At 36.4% G+C, this 24,544-nt stretch overlaps 1 protein-coding gene across 1 annotated transcript in view; it reads left to right on the top strand.

The window, feature by feature from the left end:
- Positions 1-24,544, top strand: part of SPAG17 (sperm associated antigen 17) — a 90,448-nt gene that overhangs the window by 31,936 nt on the left and 33,968 nt on the right. Inside the window, exons 8-23 of the mRNA XM_066175525.1 lie at positions 562-717; positions 1,324-1,411; positions 2,378-2,466; positions 3,365-3,502; positions 3,586-3,699; positions 5,147-5,297; positions 6,960-7,190; positions 9,126-9,214; positions 9,877-9,993; positions 11,892-12,046; positions 16,615-16,694; positions 18,329-18,411; positions 19,682-19,933; positions 21,192-21,303; positions 21,842-21,967; positions 23,829-23,942. Of these exons, the coding sequence (XP_066031622.1) occupies positions 562-717; positions 1,324-1,411; positions 2,378-2,466; positions 3,365-3,502; positions 3,586-3,699; positions 5,147-5,297; positions 6,960-7,190; positions 9,126-9,214; positions 9,877-9,993; positions 11,892-12,046; positions 16,615-16,694; positions 18,329-18,411; positions 19,682-19,933; positions 21,192-21,303; positions 21,842-21,967; positions 23,829-23,942 (2,095 nt within the window). The remainder of the gene's footprint in view (positions 1-561; positions 718-1,323; positions 1,412-2,377; positions 2,467-3,364; positions 3,503-3,585; positions 3,700-5,146; positions 5,298-6,959; positions 7,191-9,125; positions 9,215-9,876; positions 9,994-11,891; positions 12,047-16,614; positions 16,695-18,328; positions 18,412-19,681; positions 19,934-21,191; positions 21,304-21,841; positions 21,968-23,828; positions 23,943-24,544) is intronic.

Consider the following 24,544-nt stretch of genomic DNA (forward strand, 5'->3'; position numbering starts at 1 on the left):
ATTCCTTCACTAACAACTGTAGAGCTCAGAATGCCATTCTTGAGGCTTTCTTTGTTTTCAAAGGGCAACAGAAAGAAAGAATATAATATGAGATTATATTAATTACTTGGTTGGGGTTTTTTTTTTATCCTTCTAGGGCAGGGACATGATTGAGCTTGCATGAATGCTGTAGGTTGATACTAGTAAAAAAATAAACACATTACAAAATACTTTAATTTTCCTCTTCCATTCCTTCCCATACAAAAAAAAACCCGTAAGTTCCATCTGCAAGACAGGAGACCTTGAACAGTTACGGTTAAGACAAGTTAGACTTGATAACAACTAAATCACTTAGGCAATATACAGTCCCTATGGTGCTGTGGCAGTGTTAGAGGCAAATAAAATGAAGGAGATTTTAGAATAATTCTATAAAACATACTGAATTGCTGGAGAGAACAGTCTTTTGGAAAATTTCTATACAGATGTAGATGTGCTGGTTAAAGAGCTACTGACTCCTGCCACTAGGTTACATGATGCTTTTATATGCACACTTCATCCTTTGTATCTGATTTTCTCTCATAGCTTGCATTTGGCACTGTGCTGTTTGAACACGTTGCTTGTTTGATGTATGACTGCCTGGACTGGAGAAGACAGCATTGCAACTACTTGGAAAACACCAAGTTTTTTGATGTGTCTATGTTACCAGACAGCACATCAACAGAACCGTCTGAAGCTGAGGCAAGACCCTTCTCTTCTTGTTGAGAATAACTAATTATGGGGTAGAATTGCCTGTCTTTAATTTTTGACTCAAAAATTCACCTTGAAGCATCGCACTCTGAGTAATTTTCAGTGAATGAAATTTTTATTTTTGTCTTCAGCATTTTACCCCCCCACCCCCCAAAATGGGGAAAGAGATAGCTGAGCATTGGGGAAACAGAAAAAGGAAATTGGAAGGATCCTACAGGCATAAAGTATCACAGGTGTAAAAAATTTCTTAAATAGTATCTGATGATACATTCTTTTGTCTGAAAAATCAATAAGCCTGCACAGAACTACTATGCAATATTGCAGATCTGTGAACTGTCAAAAAAAGGAAAAGATTATTAGTTCTATGCAAGATCAATTTCTTTATTTCATTTATAGTAGGCAAAAGCCTAAGTGGGCAGAAGAAAGTAGCTTATTAGAACATACACTATGTTCTTAATATCTTTTTCTATGTAAAATCTCGCATGTAGTCTAGGGTAAGTAACCAAAGCTAAATGAAATTAAGTTCTCCCACCCATTTGTGAAATACTCATTTGTTTTATGGTTTCTAATTTTTTTATGTTAACTTTTTTCTCTTAGGAACAACCAACACCAGCACCATGCATGACACCTACAAAGAAAAAAAGGAAACCAGAAGAAATTCTACCAACAGTAGTTTTGCCAAGGAGTATGTTTAAAGGATTAAAACATCCATCTGTAGTTGTTCACTCTGTCAAACCATTCATTCATCTGATAGCACAAGTCCTCAAAATGATTTGTGCAGTGAGCTGAAGATGTTTTGTATCCTGGTGAATGCATTGTGCAAGTGTCTAAGTGGTGATAACCAGGTTCTTTAGAAAATCATGTTTTCTATCTGTTCCTAGTCACAGTCAGATTTAAAATATCTCAATAATTTTGTTCAATCTCTAACTTTGTTAGACTCTTTTTTATAAATATTGTCTGAAGGTTCACATAATATTCTGAGTTGGAAGGGACCCACAAGAGTCCAACTTAGCCCTGTATAGGACATCACACCATGTGCCCAAAACCATTTTCAAAGTTCTTGAACTGTCAGGCTTGATACTGTGACCACTTTTCTGGGGAGCCTCTTCCAGCCCAACCACCCTCTGGGTGAAAATTTCTCTAATAGCCAAACTAAAATTCCCCTGACTCGAGGTGAAGCTGCCCCTGTGCAGAGCAGAGCAGGACGATCCTTGCCCTTGCCTGGCTGGCGATGCTGGGCCTGATACATCTCCAGGACACACTTGGCCCTCCTGGCTGTCAGGGCATGGCTGGCTCATATTCAGTTTCCCACCAAACAGGACCTCTGGGTCCCCTTCTGTGGTGCTGCTCTCCAGCATCTTATTCCCCAGTCTGTCTGTACACCCATGGTTGCCTCATCCCAGGCACAGAATCCAACACTTCTGCTTTTTAAGGTTCATAAGGTTGATAATTGCCCAGCCCTCTAATTTGTCAAGGTCTCTCTGCAGGGCCTCCCTGCCTTTGGAAGAGTCAACAGCTCCTCTAAGTTTTGTATTATCTGCAAACTTGCAGAACTGACTTGGAATATAGATTGGGATTTCTGAACAAACATATCTTAATGCTTTATCTCTTAATATAGCAGATGAAGAAACTTCTATTCTGTTTCTTCCAGTGGACATGAGGTATTATAATGACTTGCTCAGTCAAATTCCTGAGGAGTACTTTTCTGTACCCTTAATACTGAGCTGCATGTTGGAACAGGTGAGAATGTTCTCTTTTTAATTTCTGTGGCTATATTGGCCTAGACGTAATATAACTAATTGTCAAAGATCAATAAATCCATCTGTTTCAATCTAAAATATGAGACTGTGCATTGAGGCATGAACAAGGAGCTTCAATACAAAGGAGTCAAAACTCCAAACTTTGATTTTCTTTCATATTGTGCACTTAGCCTGTATATATATATATATATATATAGTTTTATTCCATAATTAATTTTTGAAGACTACAGATATTATCAAATGAGGAGAAAGGTGCAATTTCTTATCTAAGTCAATAACAAGTTTTCATGTCCTACAGCAATGTTATTGGTACTGTACTTTTGCTGACTTACTCAGTTCAAAGGTCTTAGTTCAAGCCTAACATAAGAGCATCAATGGTAGTACTAGACAAATCTGACTTCTGTTGAGTTCAGGTACAATCTATGATTTAGAAGAGGCACACAACATGATTTGGAAATCCTCCTTCTTTTAGGAGTAAAGTTTCAGCATAATATTGGGGTTTTTACTTTGTGTAACTTAGTCTGAAAATAAACTCAGGTAACAATACTCAAAGTTCAACACCTAACTGACAATCAGTTTTTAATTACCTGCGTTCCTTAACAATTCTTAACATTTCAAGTTAGAAATATTTTTATTCTCATCCTTTCAAAAGTAACCAATAAGAAAAACATTTAATTCTGTTTTCCATAATCTTTGTTTTATGCAGAAACTAACTTGTAAAATTGTACTTTTACTGCTTGTAGAAAAAATTAGGCTTTTCTTCACTGACAGAATTTATGGTTGTGTGCTTAGTTTATAGCGGGATTTGCTTGGTATTTCTGGTGAAGTTAAGTAGCAGTCATACTGTGATAGAAGCTAACATACACTATATTTGACAGGTTATTGCAAGTGAAGAGGACCTTACACCACCAAGTCTGGTGGCATCAGAGCCTCAGGCAGATGGGCTGCATCGTGCCATTGCAGATCATCTAATCTCTGTCCTTCCTTCTCTTTCACTTCCTATGCAGGAAAAAAAGGTTTGTGTTGTCTTTCATTCATTTCCTAAAATGACAAATCTCATTTTTGGGGTTTAATACCTTTTTCTTTTCTTTTTGAACAGAATCTGTATGACTACTTTTCTCTTAAATACATTGAACAAGAGACTGTCACCCCCCGGTACCCTCTCTTATTTAACTACCATGATGCTCTGGCTCAGCGGTTGCACCTGCTGAAGGTACAGTTCAACCTATTTATATGTAAATATTTCCAAAGTTCACAGGCCATGAATGCTCAGTGCACTGCAAGGGGAGGAGTGGTGTTTTTACAAAACAGGACAGCATATCCTAGATCTTTTTTCTTCTGAGGTGGACCCACCAACATGCGTTTAGTTTACTAAAGACGCAGTGAGTTATTGACGGAGGACACCTCACAAACATGGAGCACAAACATACTGATTTCAGTGATCTATTTGCATTATTCATGAGAATGTTTATCCTTTGGCATAGATGAGAGATATTACAGAACTGTTGATTTGCTGTTAAACACTGATGATACTGTGGAAAAGGAGTTGCTAACTTGTTAATGGTGATTTAGCATGGAGACTAGACTGAATACTAAAATGTTGAGGAGAAGAATAAAATACATAGCAGTTATTAATGAACACAAGAAATGTATTCAGGTTGGCTAAATAGTTGCAGCATAGTGTGTAACCAAGATAATGCCAAATTCTAAGGCAAAAAGATTCAGAGACTGCATAGTTTGGGATTACTGCAAAGTAAGAGCTCCCCGACTTTCTGAATCAAAAAACCACTGTGAATGTCTTGAATTTTTTCAAAGGCAGTGTGCAGTTTTACCATGAAACCTTAAAAATTAACCGAGGATAATACAAGGGATAATACAGTTCTAGATTTCATAGCTAAGGTGTGTCTGCCTGGCTTCATGGATTACAAATTATCTGGGGAATACATTGACAACCATTGATTAAAACTATTCAGAAACAACTCAAGTTTGGCACATTGGATGTATTCAAGCAGAAGGAAGGATTGAGTAATCAACATAAGAGATGCTCTTAGCAGACATACACTTTATGTATTTTATATACTTGCTGAAGAGAAAATTCAAGATATAGCCCAATGTTTGAGGAAAGAGTAGAGGACAAACATTTTGAATATGCAATTGAAGAAAAAGGTAATGTAAATGTGTAATACTAAGAAAAGTGAAACTGAAAGATACCACTACATCTGAAAAAATAAATCCTTGGCTATAGAGGGATGCCTCTCCTCGTAGACTGATCAATAAATTTATGGATTTCATTACTATGAAAAGTAGCACAGAGCAGCTGAAAGGTACATGGAAGGTACCTGCTACCAGTCTGAATAGATCAGTACATATCTCTGTATTTTTAAGTCTAGCTAGCACAGGCAAATAACTTCTAACAAATGTCTGTTATTATGCTGTCAGTGATTCTCTTATGTGTCTAATGTTTTTCTGCCTACAGTATCTGACACCGTGATTCAAAACCACACAGTGGGCACATGTTCAAATTTAAGTTTATGTCCAACTGACTTAAGAACATGCTAATGTCTTCTGCTGTAGAAAGACTTCTTTATTCAAACATGATTCTTGGAAAGTCAATAGTGTGAAAGTTTACTTTAACTCTGGTACTTTGATTTTTGTTCCAGGTCCAGAAGAACTTCAATCCAGAAAAGATTGAGCGTGAAATGATGGATAAACTGCCTCTTACAGAACTTATCCATTTCACCTCTTCTTCAACTGAAAACAACACTAAACGCTTGGCCAGAGTTCATGAGCTCATGCATTATTTTACTACTGGTAAAATGATTTTCATTGATGTAATTTCCATTCTTTTTACTTCTGGTTGATGATCCTCTTAAATAGCAGGAATTTTGAGGCAAGATTTTTAAGCTGCCGAAAAAACCTTTGCAGAATTTCACATTTTCACATTCTTGCTTATACAGAATTATAGCCTACTTACAAGTTAACCCTAACTTCAGACCTCAGTTTCATGGTTAATGGGAATGACTGTATGAGTGTTAAATATTGCATAACTAAGAGCTGGAAGTATCTTGGAACTAATTTATTTATTTATATTTGTAAACATATAAACACTTACTTATTCTGAGGAAAAAAACAGCTGTAAAAATGGCAATTATGGTCCTAGAATGTAGAATGCATTTTGAGAGACACTGATGTATACTGTGTTTATTTAGCAACTCACTTTTGGAGGTAAAGAACTTTTATATCTTAAGTAGACAATTTTTATGGAACAATACACAGCTTTCAGAATGTATTCTGTGTAAGCTGTTGGTGTTAATAATGAAACTACTTTATAACAGTCCCTTTACCAAACCAAGAATATATTCACTTCTCCAACCATAATCACTTCTGCAGTTACCTTTTCTTGCAGTGTGCTTGCCACCATGACATACACTGGGAAACAATCCCAAAGACTACATAAATACCCTTAGTCAGTATCAAAAGTCTGCTCTAGGTTATTAAGAAATATAAACTTCCAAATCCCTTTAGTTACATTCATGTCATCATGTAAGGCACAGGATCTGAAGGTACTTTCCCAGCTCTTTCATCCTGAATTCCCTGTGTTGGATTAATTTACGTTTCGCTGTGTTTTTTCTAGTTGTTGGTATGTTCATTTTGGACAGTGAGCTGTTAAAGTATTCACTGTTGCTGTAGTCTTCCAGCTGATGGGTGTTGAATTTGTTGATCCTCACTGGGCTGTACTGTACTGCCAAACTCTCCTAACTGGTAATTTAACTGTAATTTAACTAGCAAACCCTTTGCTTTTATCAAAGGAGATGATTAATTTGAACAGAAGATGAGAGGTCCAACATTCTCAAGATGTACAACATGCTTAAGTGCTTAACCACCCTAAAGAGAAAACACTTCAAAGTGAAGATATTCTTTATGTGATCTGAGCATTACACTACCTGTCTTAAACTTCAGTCCTTTGCGTGATTATCATTGTTACATGGACATGGACACATACAAGCATAAATAGGATTTATTATTGCCTTTGCACCTTGCATACTTCTCTTTAAATTATGTGTAAAATTCTGTCTGTCTGAGGAAAAAAAATAATACTTTTTTGAGAAGTTACAGATAATGGAAACATTTTATGAACTGAAAATAGCTAGTTGCTAACTGGCCTGATAAAGTCTACTCAGTATTTTAAAATCAACATCATTTCTATAAAGTTAATGAGCCAGGAGGTATTCAGGTGCAGGAACCACTTCATTTAAGATGGATTAATACATAGGCATATCATTTTGCAATTTGGAAGCATTCAGCTTCGAATGCAGTGTAAAATGTAGCCCACATAAGTTGATCCAGTACCATTAAGGAAATTGCTGTTGGCTTTTGCAGAGTTGCCAAGAACAATACACTTAAATAGTCTTGTATTTATTTTCTGCTGAGCTGTAAGGACGTTTTCAGTTAATGATTATAATTCTTTTTTAGAACTTCTGAGTTGGGCTGAAGTAGAAAGAGCCTTCAGAGTATTTACTTTTGAAAGCCTGAAGCTGACTGGGCTGAGTGACTCTGGTTTCCTGGAGAGCTCTGGATATAGGGTTGGAGGTGATTCTGAAGTGTCTGATATCCCTTGGGATAATCCAGCCATGTTTGCAAGACAGCTGAGACAACTCTTCCTTATGGAAAAGAAGTTTAATGGGAAATCTCCAAGAGGCTCTGGTAAAAAGCTTTCTGTTTACGTTACTTGTGAAGAATTTGAACCCACTATTTGTCTTACCATATCATTTGCTATTGCAGGGATGTGATTTTTCTTCCTTGTACAGGTCAACAAATTTTCAAGGATTATATAGCCTGTACATTGAATTACTGTGTAGGAATACTAGAATAAAGACAAAAGCTATTTTGTACTACAGCTTTAACAATTATAGATGATGCAGAATGAGTTTTCTGAAGTTCTACATTTTCTCCTGCAGATTCTAACATAAGGAAAAGTTGTTGGCCTGATTAAAGATGTGGTGGCCAAAAAAGCAACTTAAAAACAAGTGATTATTTTTTCAGGACACAAGAAAAGTAGAAATTAGGTCAGTTTAAGCAATTATACCTTTAGGTTCATGATCACAAAATCATAGAATCATTGTTTCGGTTGGCAGGGACTTCTAAAAGTCATCTGTTCTGACACCCCTGCAATAAGCAGAGACATTTTCAACTAGATCAGGTTTCTCAGAGTCCAGTCTGACCTCCAGTGCTTCCAGGGAGGGAGCATCCACCACCTTTCTGGGATATCTGTTCCAGAGTTTCACCACCCTTATGATAAAAAATTCTTCATATACCTAGTTTGAATCTATCCTCCTTTCCTTTAAAACTATTACCCCTTATCCTATGACTACAGGTCCTACTAGGAAGTCTCTTCCTTAGCCACAGTAAGAAGAGCTCCCCCAAGCCTTCTCTTCCCCAGGCTGAACTCTCAGAGCCTGTCTTCACGGGAAAGGTTCTCCATCTCGCCAATCACCTTCACTGGGCCTACTCTGGACCCACTTCACCAGATCCATGTGTTCCCTGTGCTGAGGACCCCAGAGCTGGATGCAGTACTTTGTGATGTTGTCCATGCTTTCCTAATAGAGATGTCTAAGCAAGCCGCTTAGATGGGATCCTTTCCTTAGGAGGCTGGAGCAGACAAAAATGAGTCCTGCTTATCTGCTTTTCTTCTGAATCTTGGGAACATTTTTGGGTGTTAGTTTATTTTGCTTTTATATTATCACAATCTTAAATTTTGCAGTTACAAGCATAACAACATTTCAGCACTTCTGCAGCACAAAAGCAAAGACCAGGAAGATAAAACGTTTGCTTTCAGGTTTCTTTAATCTTCTAAAGGCAGTCAGTAAACAGGAATAATTTCCAATAGAAACAGAGCCTAAAGATGTATGTCTGGAAGCTGAGCTGATTATAAGACACTTACAAACAAATACTTTGTGGTGTATTTTCCACCAGAAAGAGTCATTTTCTTGTATGTGTGAATTTTGATCAAATATTAGTGACCTCTGCCTTAACTTAGGGAATAAAGAATTCTATTAAAAGGAATTTTTTTTTAATTGAGAGAATATAGAAGTTAAAGTCCTCATGTGATGCTGTTCATATCAGGTGCTCATTGCAACAATGGAATGACTGATCAGATTCTCAGAAGTAATATTCTGTCAGTAGCTTATGGATCTGTATAAACCAAATTAATTAAAATTGCATTTGTCAAAAAATGTCTAAAAATACCTAAACAATTGATCTTGCCTTTTATTTTAATGTCATCTGTGCAAAGGACTGCTTTTTAGAGTATGAAGAAAAATGGTTCTTTGTTTATGAATCTGAAGGATACTTCTGAGAGTATTTTTAATGGGTCAGAAAAGATGATTTGAGTGAGATTTTTTCCTTTTCCTTTTTTAAAAAATTTAGTTTTATTATCTGGCACCTGTCACTGCATTTTAAAGTGGTCTCTTAGTAAAGAAGCGTAGCAGAGCTGATCGTGTATTTATAGGACAAGTGTGACAAAAGGAAGCTTCAACTTGATGCCAGTCTCATCAGGGAGACTAAGGAAATTGCATTACTCCAACCTTAGTAGGGCTGAAATTTCTGGAAAAATTCTCTAAATTCTACCTCAATTTCCAGGGCATACAGAAACAAGTGATGAAGATGAAGAAGATGGTCTGGTTGGTCCTCTTTTGAACGTAGAATTGGATCTTCTTTATTCAGACATGGCAAGTGTGAGAAATGGAGTTAACTAGGCTTTACGTGAGGCAACAGAAGATACTGCTCTATGCCAGGCTGCGTTACTGGGAATTCCTTTGCAATGCTGCACGCAAATGTTAATTTTGTGATGTTTGGCAAATACTAACATAACTTCTAACCACTGTGAAATCACTTTCTTTGAATTCCATGGTGATGGGTTTCAATGAAGTTGTTAATGATAATTCTGTGCTGGTTTTGCTGAATACCAGGGGTCAGATACAAATGTGAAAGTTTGAAAGAAATTGTCAAACTATGTCACACGAGTAAACTGTATAGTTTGGCATCTTCAGAATCACATGTCTGCCATACATCCCATAATAAACGTAGCAATTTTAAAATCACATCATAGGACATGTTTGAATACTCATAATTGCTTACAGAACTCAAAGACATATAAGCTAATAATAAAAGTATTTAGATGATTTTGTCATAAAAAGTCCAAAACCAAACCTGCTTGGGAGTAATTGTATTTTTTATTAAACAGTGCCATGTGGGTCTGCATATATGCATCATTATGCAGTTAACTGTGATGCAATGTGGGGTGCTGCCTATTAATCCAACAAGACTACAGTCAATTTAATACTGACACTGAAATGTTGATATTCATTATTTTGGTTTGTTGTATTTTAAGGTGAGTCAAGAAACTTATGGCCTAGGACCAAGTTTAGAAGAAATAAAAAAGACACAGAGGCGTTGCTTGACAGACTGGAGTTTGGAAGAGCATTTTCAACCACATGTTCTTCGTCAGGTACCTGTGAACTGACAATCTCATGTATACAGTCCTTCCTCAGAACACTATACAAAGTAGCAGTAGTGGAGTTCAGAGTATTTTTCTACTTGATAATTTATTCAGTTTTATCTTTCATTTTTGCCAAAACTCATTGTGCTTTAGCTACTTTTCAGTTCTTCATGTGAAATTTAGTTTGTAATGGGTTTTTATTTCCTGGTTTGGCCAAACTGGAGCTGTCCTATTTGACAACAAGTCTCTTAGCTGGAAGTGTGGAGGAGACAAAACCACCCTGCCCTTAGGGGTGATCCTGTGTGGCAGTTTTGGGACTCAGTGCAGTGGATGTGAAAATATACTTTGCAAATGCCTATGCAGTGTATATTTTATGGGCAAATAGAAAATTTGGTTGTTACAGTACTTCACCCTTCGAGGGCTAGAAGCATCATTTATAGAAATCTTGCAAGCTAAACACTAAAACTTATCCTGCAGAAAGACAGAATGACAAATCTGAATGAAATGTTGAAGTGTAGTTGGCTTGAACTGGGAAGCATCTTCTTGGGAGGAGTGGATTTTTAGCTCCTTTGCTGCCTTGAGCTTCGGGGGCTGTAATTCTTGTTTGAGCCTGACACATGCTATACATGGGTAAAGGAAGTGCTGCCTGGACTTTTGCTGCACCACTTTAGTGTGACAATTTTGAAGTCTGGTAATGCATTTCAATGCATGGGGGATTCCTTCATATGCAGAATAAATAGCTAATACTACTTCAACTATCAATAATTAGTGAGTCTAGTAAAAAAATGCTAATGGAAAATAAAAGTAATAAAAAATAGCATTTTATTACAGCCAAAAATAACATTTTGAAAGAAAAGTCATGGCAGTTAGGTGAATTCCCAGGTAACTGGATAAAGAGAAACATTTTACACTTCCTTAAAAAGGGTAGAAAGGAGGACCCTGGGATCTACCAACTTAATCAGTTTCACCTCAGTTCTGGGAAGATCACAGGACAGATCCTTCTAGAACCTTCAATTGCATAGTTCTGAAAAATAATAGTTTAAAAGAAGACTTTCGTCTACCTCTGACTATAAAATAATTTTCAACCTGCAGGCAATATAAACGTTGAAAATGATGGGGCAGTACAGAACAGAGTGGAATAATGTAGATCACAGCAAATCTCAGAGATCTGCAGGTCGTGGTACAGCAAATTGAATACCAAGTAAACTCAACTGAGATAAAAAAAAAGTAAATTCATTTTTGTTTTGTCCAGTGTATGATAATTCTGATTCTATGTACTGATGCCGTTTTACACCACAACGACACAGACTCTGAGCTTCAGAAGGCTGAAAATAACTCTTTTATTTTTGGGATGTGTCTCCCTTATATTCTATTTTACGCAGACCAATTTGATTGGTGACACAAAGGCAAACCTCTTCACTCACATTGTTCAGACCAGAGGGACATCAAGAAGAAGTCCCTCCTAGGAAAAGGAATGAATAACATAGTACAGTTACAAAAACATCTCTCCTGTTTACAGAAAATTCCCTGGGAAAAGAATTTCAGAAAACCGAAACATCTCAGGCACGAAACTTGGGCTACAATATACTATTTATTTGAGTATTTTACTATTTTAACTTAAGTATTTGTTGAATATTTTAATTTATTTGGGTTTTATGTAGCTGAACTTTTTCATCCATGGTCAGTCAGGAGGTGGAGCATAGTTGGTATCTCTTCTCAACATGAATAGCAATGAAGTTTCAGTTCCCACCTACCTGAACAATTCAGGTTGCTGGAATCCAAATGCTTTGAGTGCATCTTGTAGGAGAGTGTTCTGGAGCACTTGTTGCTCAAAGCTATGCTGTGTAGCCTCTGCACATATGCTACCCTCTGCAGGGAGGACGTACCTTTATTTCTTTCCTTTTCAGGTTCTTCATGCAGCATCCCAAGAATATAGATGTATTGATTCCTTTTATCATACCCAAGATAACTCTTTACTAATGGTTTTTCACAATCCTATGAATGAACATCGTCTGTGCCAGGAGACTTGGAATATTGCTCTGCACTCTAATGTTGGATTTAGGTAATGGATTTTATCTTCCCTGTCTCGTTCACAGTCATTTTCAATTAAAGCCTCCATGGGTGGGCTTAGGGCAAATCTTTGAAATTAAGATATGGCTATATAACACTTTTATGAGAAAGAAAGTCATGCAGATCAAAAACAATGCTGTATCAAAAGAATTCTGTTGAACTTTTCTGAGTGTGAACAATGCAGAGTGCCACTCCTTATCACCAAATATAAAAATGTAAATAATGTGCATATACATACAGAATCGTATTAGGAGTGCCACATCAAAAAAATAGTAGTGGGGACATTTCAGGTGAAGAATATTAAAAAAGTAATTCTGTCTAAGTATATACTTACCAGGTTTTTCAACTAAATATACATAAATTGAGTGATTTAGTGGGAAATATTTTTTTGAGAAAAGTTCAAATCCCTTTGTTAATATTAGATTTTTTTTCCACAGAATAACACATTCTTCTTAATTCCTTATCAATATCTGCTCACCAATTAGAGGTGTGCAAGTGGTTGTTATGTCCACTATTAGCTCTTTTGTTAGTGGTATTTGTTTTGGAACACATTTTTCCACTGAAGAAGTGATATAAATGATGATGTAGATGTAACTACTATTCCAAATAATTGACTGAAAATAGAATAGCTGTCCATGTACTGGTACGTAAAAATGTTAAAATGCTGTGGAGAGACAGCTGGGATATCTTTAACTATGTCACTCTGGTGCTCTATGGGTTAATTAGATTTATCAAATAAAATTTCAAACAAATTATCCAGTATAAAAATACCTCCTCCCATATGTCTGCAGGTATCCTTTTCTAAGTGTAGTGCCTCATTTATCAGATTACAGGAATTTTACAGTAAACTTTTGTTGACACCTATGTATATTTTAATAGGTTTGAATACTAAATAGGGGAAATATGGCTTCCTGAAGCTGTATTTTGTATTGTATTTTGTATCTTTGCTCTCAGTCAAGGAACTCTGTGTAGGTCCATCTCAACTTTCCAAGCATTTGGACTTAAATTTGAAAACAGGCTGTTGTGATTAGCAGTGAGTAGGACCAGAGCCAGAAGATATTTATCAGCAGAATTTCAAAGTTCCTTGGAAAAAATGCTGGCTGTTTTGAGTTTTGTTGGGCAGATCCACCAAATGTCTGGTCAATGGTTTTGCATTTATATAGCAACTGAAATCTTCCCCAAAAGATAAGTGAGGATGGTATGTTCAAGTACAGCTGAGTCTTGCATTCAGAGAGACCCAAGCATAGGGTCAGTGGTCTCAAGGGCTGTTACACAGAAGTCTGTTGGCACCCAGAGCTCTTTACTTTGCCAGCCTTCTTACACTTCTTTGTGACACTGGACTTTAAATGCCTCATTCAGGTTTCCTAAACATAGACAGTTGGTGCCACTTCAGCTGCCTGGAGTATTTGAGTTTTCTGGGCAGAGTTGACACATGTGACATGAGACCCATAGGAGACCCATACACTTTTGGAACAAACACCAGAGAGCAGGTCACACACCCAGAACATCTAATGTGTCACCTGGTGTTTGCTGAATCACACCTCATCCCAACAGCATATTGGTGCTGTAGAAGCAGAGGGAGGTACCAGACTTCCTCAGGAAGCATTTGTCCTTGAAACAACCACTGTTCATCTCTGGGATTGTAAAACCACAGATTGGCTGGTCACCTTGAAAGGGCATTCATTGAAATAAATCAAGAGCAACTGAGAGATGGGAAAGGCTTTTGATACCTGCAAAAGAAAAGCTGCTAATTTTGCATCGAAAGGAGAAATGGTGCGTCTTATCTGCACTGTAATTTGGTTGAGGATGAAATAACTGTATGCTTTCTACATCTTACTTTTCCACAACTCCTGGAAACAAGGCTTAGACATGAGAGATAACTTCTGCTTGGGGCATGCCTTCTTTGTCTAGTGACATTTCACCAGGTTCTGTTTCAACGCAACGAGCAGTTCCTAAAGAAAATGGCATGAACGCTAACAAGATGGTTTGGCTTTGCTCTTGTTTCCTAGGCATATTCAACATCACTGCTATGTATGCTACTTAAAATTTTTGAAGAGCTATTGGTCCTCTTTTGGTTCTGTTATGTGTCATTGATACCTACCTATACTCTGCAAAATAATCAGCACATTTTCAGACCTTGTTCAGCCTTACTGCTAAAGATCATTTCAGATTTCCAGACAAAGTATAATAAATATTTGCTAGTGTATGTTTCCAAGCAACATAACACTTCTGTGGAAGACACTCATTAAATACCTGGAGTGCTTCAGGCTATTGCCTGCAGTTAGCTTCCAGATCCTGCTGAGTTGCCAGAAACAGGCACAAACTCTACTTATTTATTAAGAGTATTGTTGCTTGTTTCTACCTTTGTATAAAATAACTGACTCCTGGTGAGTTTAGTAACAATTTATTGATTTTTATTTTATTAAAATTACTGTCATTCTTATTTTTGGTATAACTTTAAAAATCACACTTTCATCACAGAAGAGTTACAAATGCACAATAGATACAGTGCTTGACAATCTCTCTTGTAAGAGTTCTCTATCTGTGTTCACTTGTTACTTCTTTATGGTGACAGCTTATAGACTACAGACCATCTTTGTAGGGTTGTTTCATAGTTGCTGTCTGGAATATAAATCTGTTATCTGCTAATCAGTTGGTTACAGAATCACAGAATAATTTCATCTTGATTGCAGTGAGTCCTGTTAGAGCAAATTCTCATGCAAAGAGGAAATTAAATTTCTGACATTGCAGAAGCTTTTGCTCCTGGAGATCCCAGTTACCTTCCTTCCTCTTTATGGATATCAGATCCTGTAGTTCATGTAGAACATCCAAAAGTTCAGAAATTATACTGTTTAAAGGGTAGGCAGCAGGAAGCTGTATGTGAAATCTAATGAATGCCGCTGAGTAAGGGCATCTAAAGGCATGGACACATGTACCTGCCATGATAAGTGTGTATATAAAATATTTTAATTCTGGTTAGAATGAGTGGCCATTCTATCAGGAAGCCAAGTGAATTCAGGCATTATCAAAACCATTATTATGATCAAAGTTATTCTTAATGACATTTGTTTATAGTTTCATAGTAAACACATTACACAAGTTACTGGAAAAGAATAATCCTTTCTAAGAAATGCTTCTGAGTCAGACATTGGCAGTTGTGACATCAGAATACATATTAATAGGATGTGTATTTTAGACTTTGAATGACTGTTTCATTGGCCTAAAATATTTTCCTCACGAATAGTCTCTTTTTTATTTATAACATATATTCATCTTCAAGTTATTCCAGTACTGGCAACTCTATGTTCCAGACTAGTTTTGCCTTTTGTTTTCAACACCATAGGTTTTTATAGCTTGTACACTTTTCTTCAGATACGAACAGAATAACCCTCTTCCTACTGAGAATATATATGATCAACAGTTTCTCAAAACTTTCCCAAAGCAGATTCCACCTACATTGCAGAAACTAGGAGAGACTTTTATATCTTGAAGCTGTACCTGAACTGTGTATTCCAGCCGGTGTTCTACAAATGACCTACAAATTAATTCTCTTGGACACATCGCTGCAATATGAACTTTAAAACTGACACAAGGTCAAGAATTGATTGTGTTGTCTACATGTTCATACCCAAAAGCCTCTACTCCACACAGAGTTTTTGAGTACAATTGAATCATCTTGAATTTGTATATACAAAATATAATGCTGAATAAATTCAACAACTGAATCTGATGCATTCTTCAAAAGCTCCTTTCAATTTTGCACACTTGAAGAATTTTACTTTCAAGAATTGTGATAAAACTCTGAATGAGGGGTTGAGTGGCAGTTGCATATAAGATTTCCAGTCTTCCTCCTTTGCTGAAAGCAGTTGTTTACAGTGAGCTACTTCAGCTGTTATTTCAGATGTTTTTGAAAGATGAGACAGTGCAACTGCAGATGCCAGCAGCAAACTCTGGATCAGTTTGTCATTCAGTTCTCACTTCAACTTAATTGTTACTTGTGAGTATTCTTATTTCATAGCAGGTTATGGTACACTGATTCTCTTATCTGGATTTGGATGACAATTTCCAAACACCTTTCTTGTCGCACCGATAGAGAAGAGCTTGTATTACATACAATAACACTTCAGTTTCTGAACAAACAAATTAAGCATATTCTAAAAATCAACATCAATCAAGAGCAACTAAGAAAATGTTATTCAGTGGTAAAACAGTGAGGATGAGAATGAGTCTGAACCTTTTTGAACTGAATGCCTTGAAGTTTTCTGATTTCCTGGACTTTTCTTTAGGAGCAGGTGTTCTTTGGCAGACAAGTTTCTTAAATTTCTTTGCAGAAAGGATAACCTAAATTCCAAGTGTAACATGTACTAAGCAAATACCAACGAGGTAAAAGTACCAGTTCCTGTAAAAACTGAGAGAAATCCTATCAAATACAAGTCTTGTCTCAAAGATTATAGAATAACACTTGTATAAAACACTGAGAAGCCAGGTGGTCTTGTTTGATCTGAAATCATATTAGTGAAAACCATATTATGTTAAATAGAAGGATATTCTGCTTTTCAGGAACTATCTTGAGCTGGTGGCCAACTCAATTGAAGACTGGGTGAAAGAGGAAGAAGCTAAATACCAAAAAGAGAAGATGGGTAAGGAAATAGAGTCTTTTAAATTGGAAAAAGCTACAGCAGAAGGCGCTCTTGGACTGTTGGCCAGTGCTGTCAAAAAAAAAAAAAATAGCTTTACTAAGAAAGCCAAAAGTGGTTATCTTTTTATTGTATTATAGGAAATTAATTTTTCACTCTTAAGTGTTGAGACACAAATTTGTTCAGAGCAGAATTGCACGTTTTTTCATAGGATTACCCTGTTTTGACATCTATATAGGCATAAATATAAATATGTTTTGGAATTAATTAAATCTATATATCTGTATATTATGCATTTTTCTCTGTTCTGAAAACTGACGCCTTTAGTATCAATTTACATTTTCAATATCTGTGCTTGTCTAATGAAATGAAAGATTACATACAAATATGAATCCATTCAGATGACTGAACATGTGAAGAGGTGAGCAGTAGTTAAAGCTGGCAACACAGTTCAGGAAAATTCCTTTTTAAAGGGCAGGATAAAAGCTGGAAGTCTGAAGCTGTGGGCTAGAAGCTAAAACAGGAAACTTGAATTGGCAAGACTATAGAGCAAACTTGAATTACAATCAACATTTTGGTAGTGAAAATTGTACACAGTTCATACAATAACTGTTCAGCATGCAGCAGAATCTGAAAACCCCTGTTGACAAAAAAGAACTTTTGTCAAAATTGTCTACTTGTGTATTTAAATGGTATTAACAATGATTTGTTTATGTTTAACCTTTGCTGTTTTACCTTTTTTGAGAGTGCACTTTGAAACAGCCCTGGACTAGCAGTTAGCATTTACAAAAATAGAAACATTACTCCTCAACTGATTATAGTTTGGAAATGGAAAGTACAGTTATAACTACTAAATCATAATTTGTACATATCTAGCTGTCACAGGAGCTAGATTGAATCTTGCTCATGTGGTGCTTTGTGACAGTTATGATTCATAGAGTAGGTCACTTAAGGAAGGACATAATCACCTCTAGCTGGAACATGCAGATGGGCCACGGTCTCCTTAGGTGTTTTCAATTTCACTGACGCTGCAATTTCTACTGTATCATACAAAGCAATTTAACTAGGAGTTTCTGATATTGTACTTGAAATCATCTTTTCTAGAAGGCAAATATGGGGTATCCAAGCATAGTATTAAACTACACTTATAGAAGATACTCTCTTCATAAGTCATAGGTGCTGTAAAGCCATAATATAGTAAACAGGAGATATGGTGAGTGTTTCTTTAGTGAAGGCTTGAAGGTTCAGATAGCATTTATTTGGGGCTTTTTGTCCTGAAAGGTTGCAATGTCTATGACTCTGGTATTGAGCTTGTTCTGGCTCAGTTAAAAACAAACAAACTTACTGCCAGAGCAAAGCTTTCAATAGCAAGATGCAGAGAGACAGTCTTTACACATGTTGTTGACATATTATTTAGTGTATTTTGTCCCCAGTTATGAGAATCAAGTTTCTTCTAACCTAAACAGACTTGCTATTTTATTTCCAAATATATTTAATGCTTGCTTTATTGTACTCTTATGCTTTCCTTATTTTTAAATATACATTTTAATTTACTTGCACGGTTTTCTCCATTTTTAAAGTTTATTCTGTTTTCCTGTATTTATAACCTCACTTATTCTCCCTTTCACTTTTCAAAGGCAGCACATCCAAACCTGAGAATGTGACTGAGTCTCAATCCAAGAATGAAGGAAGTCTTGTTATCAGAGAAGATTCGCTAAAGGTGAGGCAAAAATATGTATGTTTCTGAAATGGACTAGATAGCACTGCTTTCTTAGGAAGGTAAGCCTTTGTTCTTTGCATAGTCTTGACTGAGTCCTCTTAGTTTTTCTGCTCTTTGTTATTTTTTGTATATATTATTTTCTTTAATTTTTTCCTTTTTGATTGTGAGTCATGTTGTGTTGTTCTCTTAAGGGAAGACTTTTTGGTGTTAGACTAGGCTTTCCAAAGCAGTTTACAGTTGCAATATTAGGAAATGAAAGTTATGGATAATATCCTACTATTTACTGGGGTTTTCTGGTTTTAGAGGTATGAAAAGATAAGACCAGATTCATGGAAGTACTTGTGTACCCAACTGTCTTTCGCTGTCTACAGCTCTTTGAAATTAGGGGAAGTAAATATGATATGTCAGAGTTCCCTTATTGCAGAGAATCCCATTTTATGGATTTAGTCCATGACCATTCACTACAGATTAATTGACTTGCCCAGGTTTACATTTCTGGCTGAGCTAAGGATTAAGCACACAGTTGTTTAGGTCTTAGAATTGGTGCTATCCATTAATCTGTACAAATCTAGTTTTACTGATATTGTATTCCCCTGCATTTTTTTGACTCCTCACAGACATAGTATGTCTCATCTTCCTCACAGTGTGTAATGCTGTACAATTCAAGTCCTGATATGGAAATGTAGATAGGAAATGAGGTTAACTGTCACAGCTCAACTGAGGCTAACGACTGACTTATAACTCTCAATGCTTGCCATTTCTTCCCCAGAAATGCTTCTGCTTTCATGTGTTTAGACTACAAAACTCTAAATACTCCAGAAAATCTCAAATGTCTTCCTGATGCAAGCTGATAATTTTGGCATTGACACCTCATTCCTCTTTCTGTAAAAAAAAATAAAATCATTTCATCTCACAGTTGCATTTGGAGAATAAACTAATACCAGTGATGCATTGTGGTTTGGTGGTAAACATTGTGGAAAAGTATTCAACAAAATCATTCTCCTGTGACTGATTGTGTAAGATTTGAATAGTCACTTGATTCATCTCCTGTGGTCAAAAATGGCTGCTGTTGTAGATTGAATGAATCAGTAATTTTATCCAAAATTTGGTGCATAATGTTGCAAGACTTTTGACACATTTGGAAACGTGTCTTAGCTTAGAACTTTGATTTCTTTGGTTTTGTTTACTTCTACTCTTTTCAACATGCACATATGAAATATCTTATAGTACAATGATAAACACAGTGTTTAATTCCTAATGTTGAATGTAGGCTTGGAAGATGGAGCAGGATCGATTACGAGAGGAAGAAAGAAAAGAAAAGGAAGAAAAACAAGAAAAGGAAGAAAAACAAGAAAAGGAAAGAAAATTGAAAAGTAAGAAGAAAGGATGGGGTGTAAAAGATAAAGAAAGTGAGGAATCAAACAAAAAACCTGAAGAGAAGTCTCAAAATGAGTCAACAAAAGCCCCTGAACCTGAGGAGGATCATAGCATTCCAGAACCATGTTCTGAGAAAGTTTATAAGGTAAGGAGTTATGTTATTACACCACATTAGAAAAGTGCTCACTATATATAGAGTCGAGATTACAGTAGAGCTATTATCTATTGTGAAATTTGAGCTCAGGGCAATTTAAGTCTACCTGGGTCTTGTTGCATCCGTTGTTTTAGCAGCAGATCCTTTTCTAAAAGTTTTTAAAAGTAGTTCTTGATATTCAAGATTATCCTACACCAGATCATTTTTTTTAGTGTAATATGACATGAACACAAGCATAAGTTGATCATGTTGAGATTTTTGTGGGAGAGGATAAGAAAGGGGAGCATAAAAACTTGTCCCATCTTCCATGGTAAGGAACTACTAGACCTAGTTGAAATTTTGACTGTCCACACTGGAAATTGCCATTTTTTACACTTCCTCTTTCAAAATTTATGTTCTTGAAGTGCCCCAATCTAAAGTATGTATTTTTCCCATATTTCAGAAAGTAACTCCATTGGCATGTGCGCAACAGGAAATGTAGAGCTCAGCTCACCATTAGAGATTAAGGCACATGATATCTAAATTGTAATCGTGCTTCATGTCCCTAGCAATCCCAGGAACTCATGTCCAGAAGTTCGATGGAGACAGCAGCTCCCCTTTTTCTGCATGTTGCACTAACAGAGGGAGCTCTTCACTAGTTTTGTTCATACAGTTTTTCTGCACTTTGCACTGCCTTATGTTTGCAGAGTCTTTCTTGCATCCAAAACTTGCATGCATCAATATAATTCAGTCTAAATTTGCTTAAGTACAGACTTCAAACTCAGAAATAGATAACATTTCAGTCTGAACTTACTTGAATATGGTAACATAATTTTTGCCATTTTGTGGCACTCTGGAAGGCATAGCAATCTAATTAGATTTACAGTGTCTGAATTCCAAAACCTAGAGGATAGAAAGCTGAATCTTTACCTGCCCTTTATGTGATCCCATGGTGTTGTAATTTGTCTCTTTGTACTTGATCAGAACTTTTCTTTCTCTCACACTGTATGTTAACCCACTGATCTACTTGCTACTCTTCAGTTTCCATGATGGTTTTCACATGTAACAAGTTTCTTCAGTTAATAACTGGAAAATTATTTGGATATGACGATAGTATGCTAGATATTTGCTCAAGGTTTTATTACATTAGTTAAATAACTAAGCAAAAGGTGTTGAGCAGTACAGTGTGACCCTGATGATCTCTCCTTCATTTACCTTTCATGGGTTCTGTCTTTCTTATTTACAGATAATTTTAACTTGTTTTTTCCAGTTTCATGGCTACAATACAGGGGAGGATATCATTCAAGTATCAGGAAACAAGCAGTATCTTTTCCCATCTGATGGAGGACAGATTCAAGTAGAGAAGATAGAGTTTGTAAAAAGTGATTCTTTATTTCTTTATGTTTTGCTTTGACTCAGTGCTAACTGATGGAATAATTTCTTAATCCATAAATGTTTTTTCATGTTTCCGCAGTAAAAATTCAGTTAAAGAAATTCCATATTAGGCTCTATCACTAATAATCTTTACAGTTACCTATAATATGTTAACAGTTGATAGATAATTGAAGTACCAGAAAACTAGAAATGCAGAAAAATCAGTTATTATTCATTTCTTCCAATGGTAACTGATGCATGATATTTCTAGAATGTTCAAATTATTTTTCCAGTCAAATGCAGTATGTCTAAGCAACAGATTCTTCTGCAGACTCTCAGATTTAATTATCAGGAAGTTTTTAAATATTTAGTCTAAATTCAGATAATCTTAATTCTGTCGCCTTGGTTTTCTACTACATGATTCAGTCCAGTTATGAGCAATTTTCTTTTTCTGAGTGCTTTAAAGTTGCAGGTGCACCATTTATTTGAGTGCAAATAAATTCTGAAGCCTGGTGGAAGCAATAATAGTATTCCATTGCTTTACAGCAACTTTGATAAAGGTGAAAGTCATAAAAGACAACCACAATTTCTTCATTCATATCACAGACCCCAAGGAAAACTTCAACAAGGCTGAAGAGCAAGAAATTAATGAAGAACAGCAAATTAGATCAGGTCAGTGGATTGATGTCACTGATATAAAGAGTTAATAGTTTGACATATTTAAATTGGATGCAAAACTTATCAACTAACAGAAAATATATTTTTGCTAATGGCAGAGAGTAAGAAAAGTCAGTGTTCCATAAAACAAAGTAAAAAATCCACTTGACTGACTTAAGCACTGTATAGAGAGATCTTAGCAAGATGTGGAAGCACAGTGCAGGTCAACATCTGCAAACCAATCTCTTTTCCCAAGCAAGGAAATCACCATCCCTTAAGAAAATAGTTTTCTTCTCTAGTGGATGACTCATTTGGATCTTAAAGAGGCCTGAGGAAAGCCTAAGAAGATGAAAACTGAATCCTGTCCATTGTGGCCAAAGTAAATATCTGCTCTTGAAAGGAAAGATTTCCCCTTTTGATGTGGACCTCTTTTTGTGGGTCAGATGACATAGCACTACTGCCTCCTCAAGACCTTTGCTTTGAAAACAGACCTTTCTGCAATCCAGCAGCTTCTACTGTTAGTTGACATACTGTTAATACTCAGAAAGCTTTTAATCCAAATCCTTTCTAAACCCAGGTGAGAGTGTTTCCAAGAGGGAAGCCAGTTTGTAATAATTTGTGTATATGTTTGCCAAAAGCTTTATGGAATTGCTGTCACCAAACTGAAGAGTATTGGAAAAGGATAACTTAGACATATTAGCTCTTTTCATCTTCATCAGTGTTAGAAAACGTTCTGCTTTTCTTCTCCCCTTGGCTTACCAGCAATGTAATTGTAGGTTGTCTTAATACAAAATTTGCATCCCTTCCACAGACAAGAATTTTTCTGTCTGCACTGACAGCTGACCTATATCATGTAAACAGGAGCACCTTATAGAAAGGCAGTAGGGGAGACAAGAATCAATCCACTCTGATACTTGACAGCGGCTGGATGGTACAATGGTAAACATGTAAAGCAGTAAAAATTCCAAAACAACATCCTACAGTATTCAGCAATAAGCATTGCAATGACAGACAAGAAATTGGAGCAGACAAGGTTTCAGGGTGTGTCCCATGTTGATGAGTTTGGGTGATAGCTCAGTGTGCCTTTTGTAGTCTTCTCTGCTACTCCTCACCATTTTAAGAAGCTGTTCCCCGTATGGGAAATCCCAAGTTTTTCTCTTACAACAGAACATTTCTTTAAGGCAGTAGCAGCTGAAGTAGGACCCAGTGTCTGGGAGATGTATCTTTCCTAGTTCATGTGGTTTTCACCATGACATTCTCATCATATGGTACCTTGATCTGCACCTCTATGTGAGTTTGATTCCTGATCCACTTTTACAAATCCCAGACCTATCTTTGGATCTAATTTCTCAAATTTTTGTCCTTTCTTTTACTTTCTCCTCGAAGTACCCACATAGAATCACAGAATATTCTGAGCCGGAAGGGATCCTCAGGGATAATCGAAGTTCAGCTCCTGTCCCTGTGACAACATGTGAGGGGCAGTGATTTTTATTAGTGCACAGGCCACATGCAATAGATATGGGCAGCTCAACGTTTGTGTCAGCCAAGAAACAAGGATCCATAACTCCAGAACTAGGTTCTTTTGCTGCTCAAATTCCATAAGACTTTACACTAGTTGTTCCTATTAAACCTGTTTTTACACACCTAGCTAATTAGAATGCTATTTCTGGATAAAAACCACAGGTGCATTGCACAAAACTGACTATTATACAGTACCCTATGAATGGAATGTTGGTTTTCCCTGCCCTATTTAGTCTATTTAGGTTAGTCATCCTCACTGAGGTTCTACTTTTCTCACCAGCCATTAGTTTACAGGTCAGGTGGTTCTGGTATGTGTTGCTCTCTTTATTTTTTTTTTTTTTAATTTTTTTTTAAGGGGAATTGAAAAATCAAAAGAAAGCTGTGAGCAAGTTTGGATCTTTTTCAGCCACCTTGGAAAATGGAATCCAGCTGTCCCTGAGCTATTATGGACCTACAGGGGAGACAGCAGGTAAAGTAAGCAAATAGAATAGGATATTTGAGAACCATAGAGGGATTTTTTTTTTCCTTTTTTTTCCCCTTCATACACTCCTTAACCCAATAATTTTTTGCATACAATTCTGCCTTTCTCAGCAGCTGTTACTACATGGTAGGGAATTTTCAGCAAGGCTCAAAAGGAGATTACATTGTCAAGAATATTCAATGATCCAATTTTCAAAATGGAGGGAGGTCTCCAAGCTTTTCTGCTTACTGTGAAAACAGAGCAGTGCAAGTATTGTTATTAAGTAGCCCAGCAAAATCAGCCAATTAATTTGAGCCAAAGAAAATGTGATTTGCTGAGGAGCCTTCTTGGTTTTCCAAGAAATAATATTTTTGTAAACTTATATACGCAATTATGGAACTTTCATTTTACTTTAGGAGTTGGACTTCAGGTTGCAGTTGTGCAGATAAATGAGGGATTTCTCTCAGCCCTTCAATAAACACATTCACCAACTGGAAGTAATTGCTTCAGAAAACCACAGTGAAAACAGTGTCTGCTTTTACCAAGAGCTTTTTGTTTCCATTACATTTGAAAGGCCACTGAAACCATCTTATGGATAAAAGTGAAACCCT

This window comes from Chamaea fasciata, unplaced genomic scaffold (genome assembly GCF_029207755.1).
Source record: "Chamaea fasciata isolate MVZ Bird 193981 ecotype frontalis unplaced genomic scaffold, bChaFas1.0.hap1 SCAF_2, whole genome shotgun sequence".
Classification (NCBI taxonomy): domain Eukaryota; kingdom Metazoa; phylum Chordata; class Aves; order Passeriformes; family Sylviidae; genus Chamaea; species Chamaea fasciata.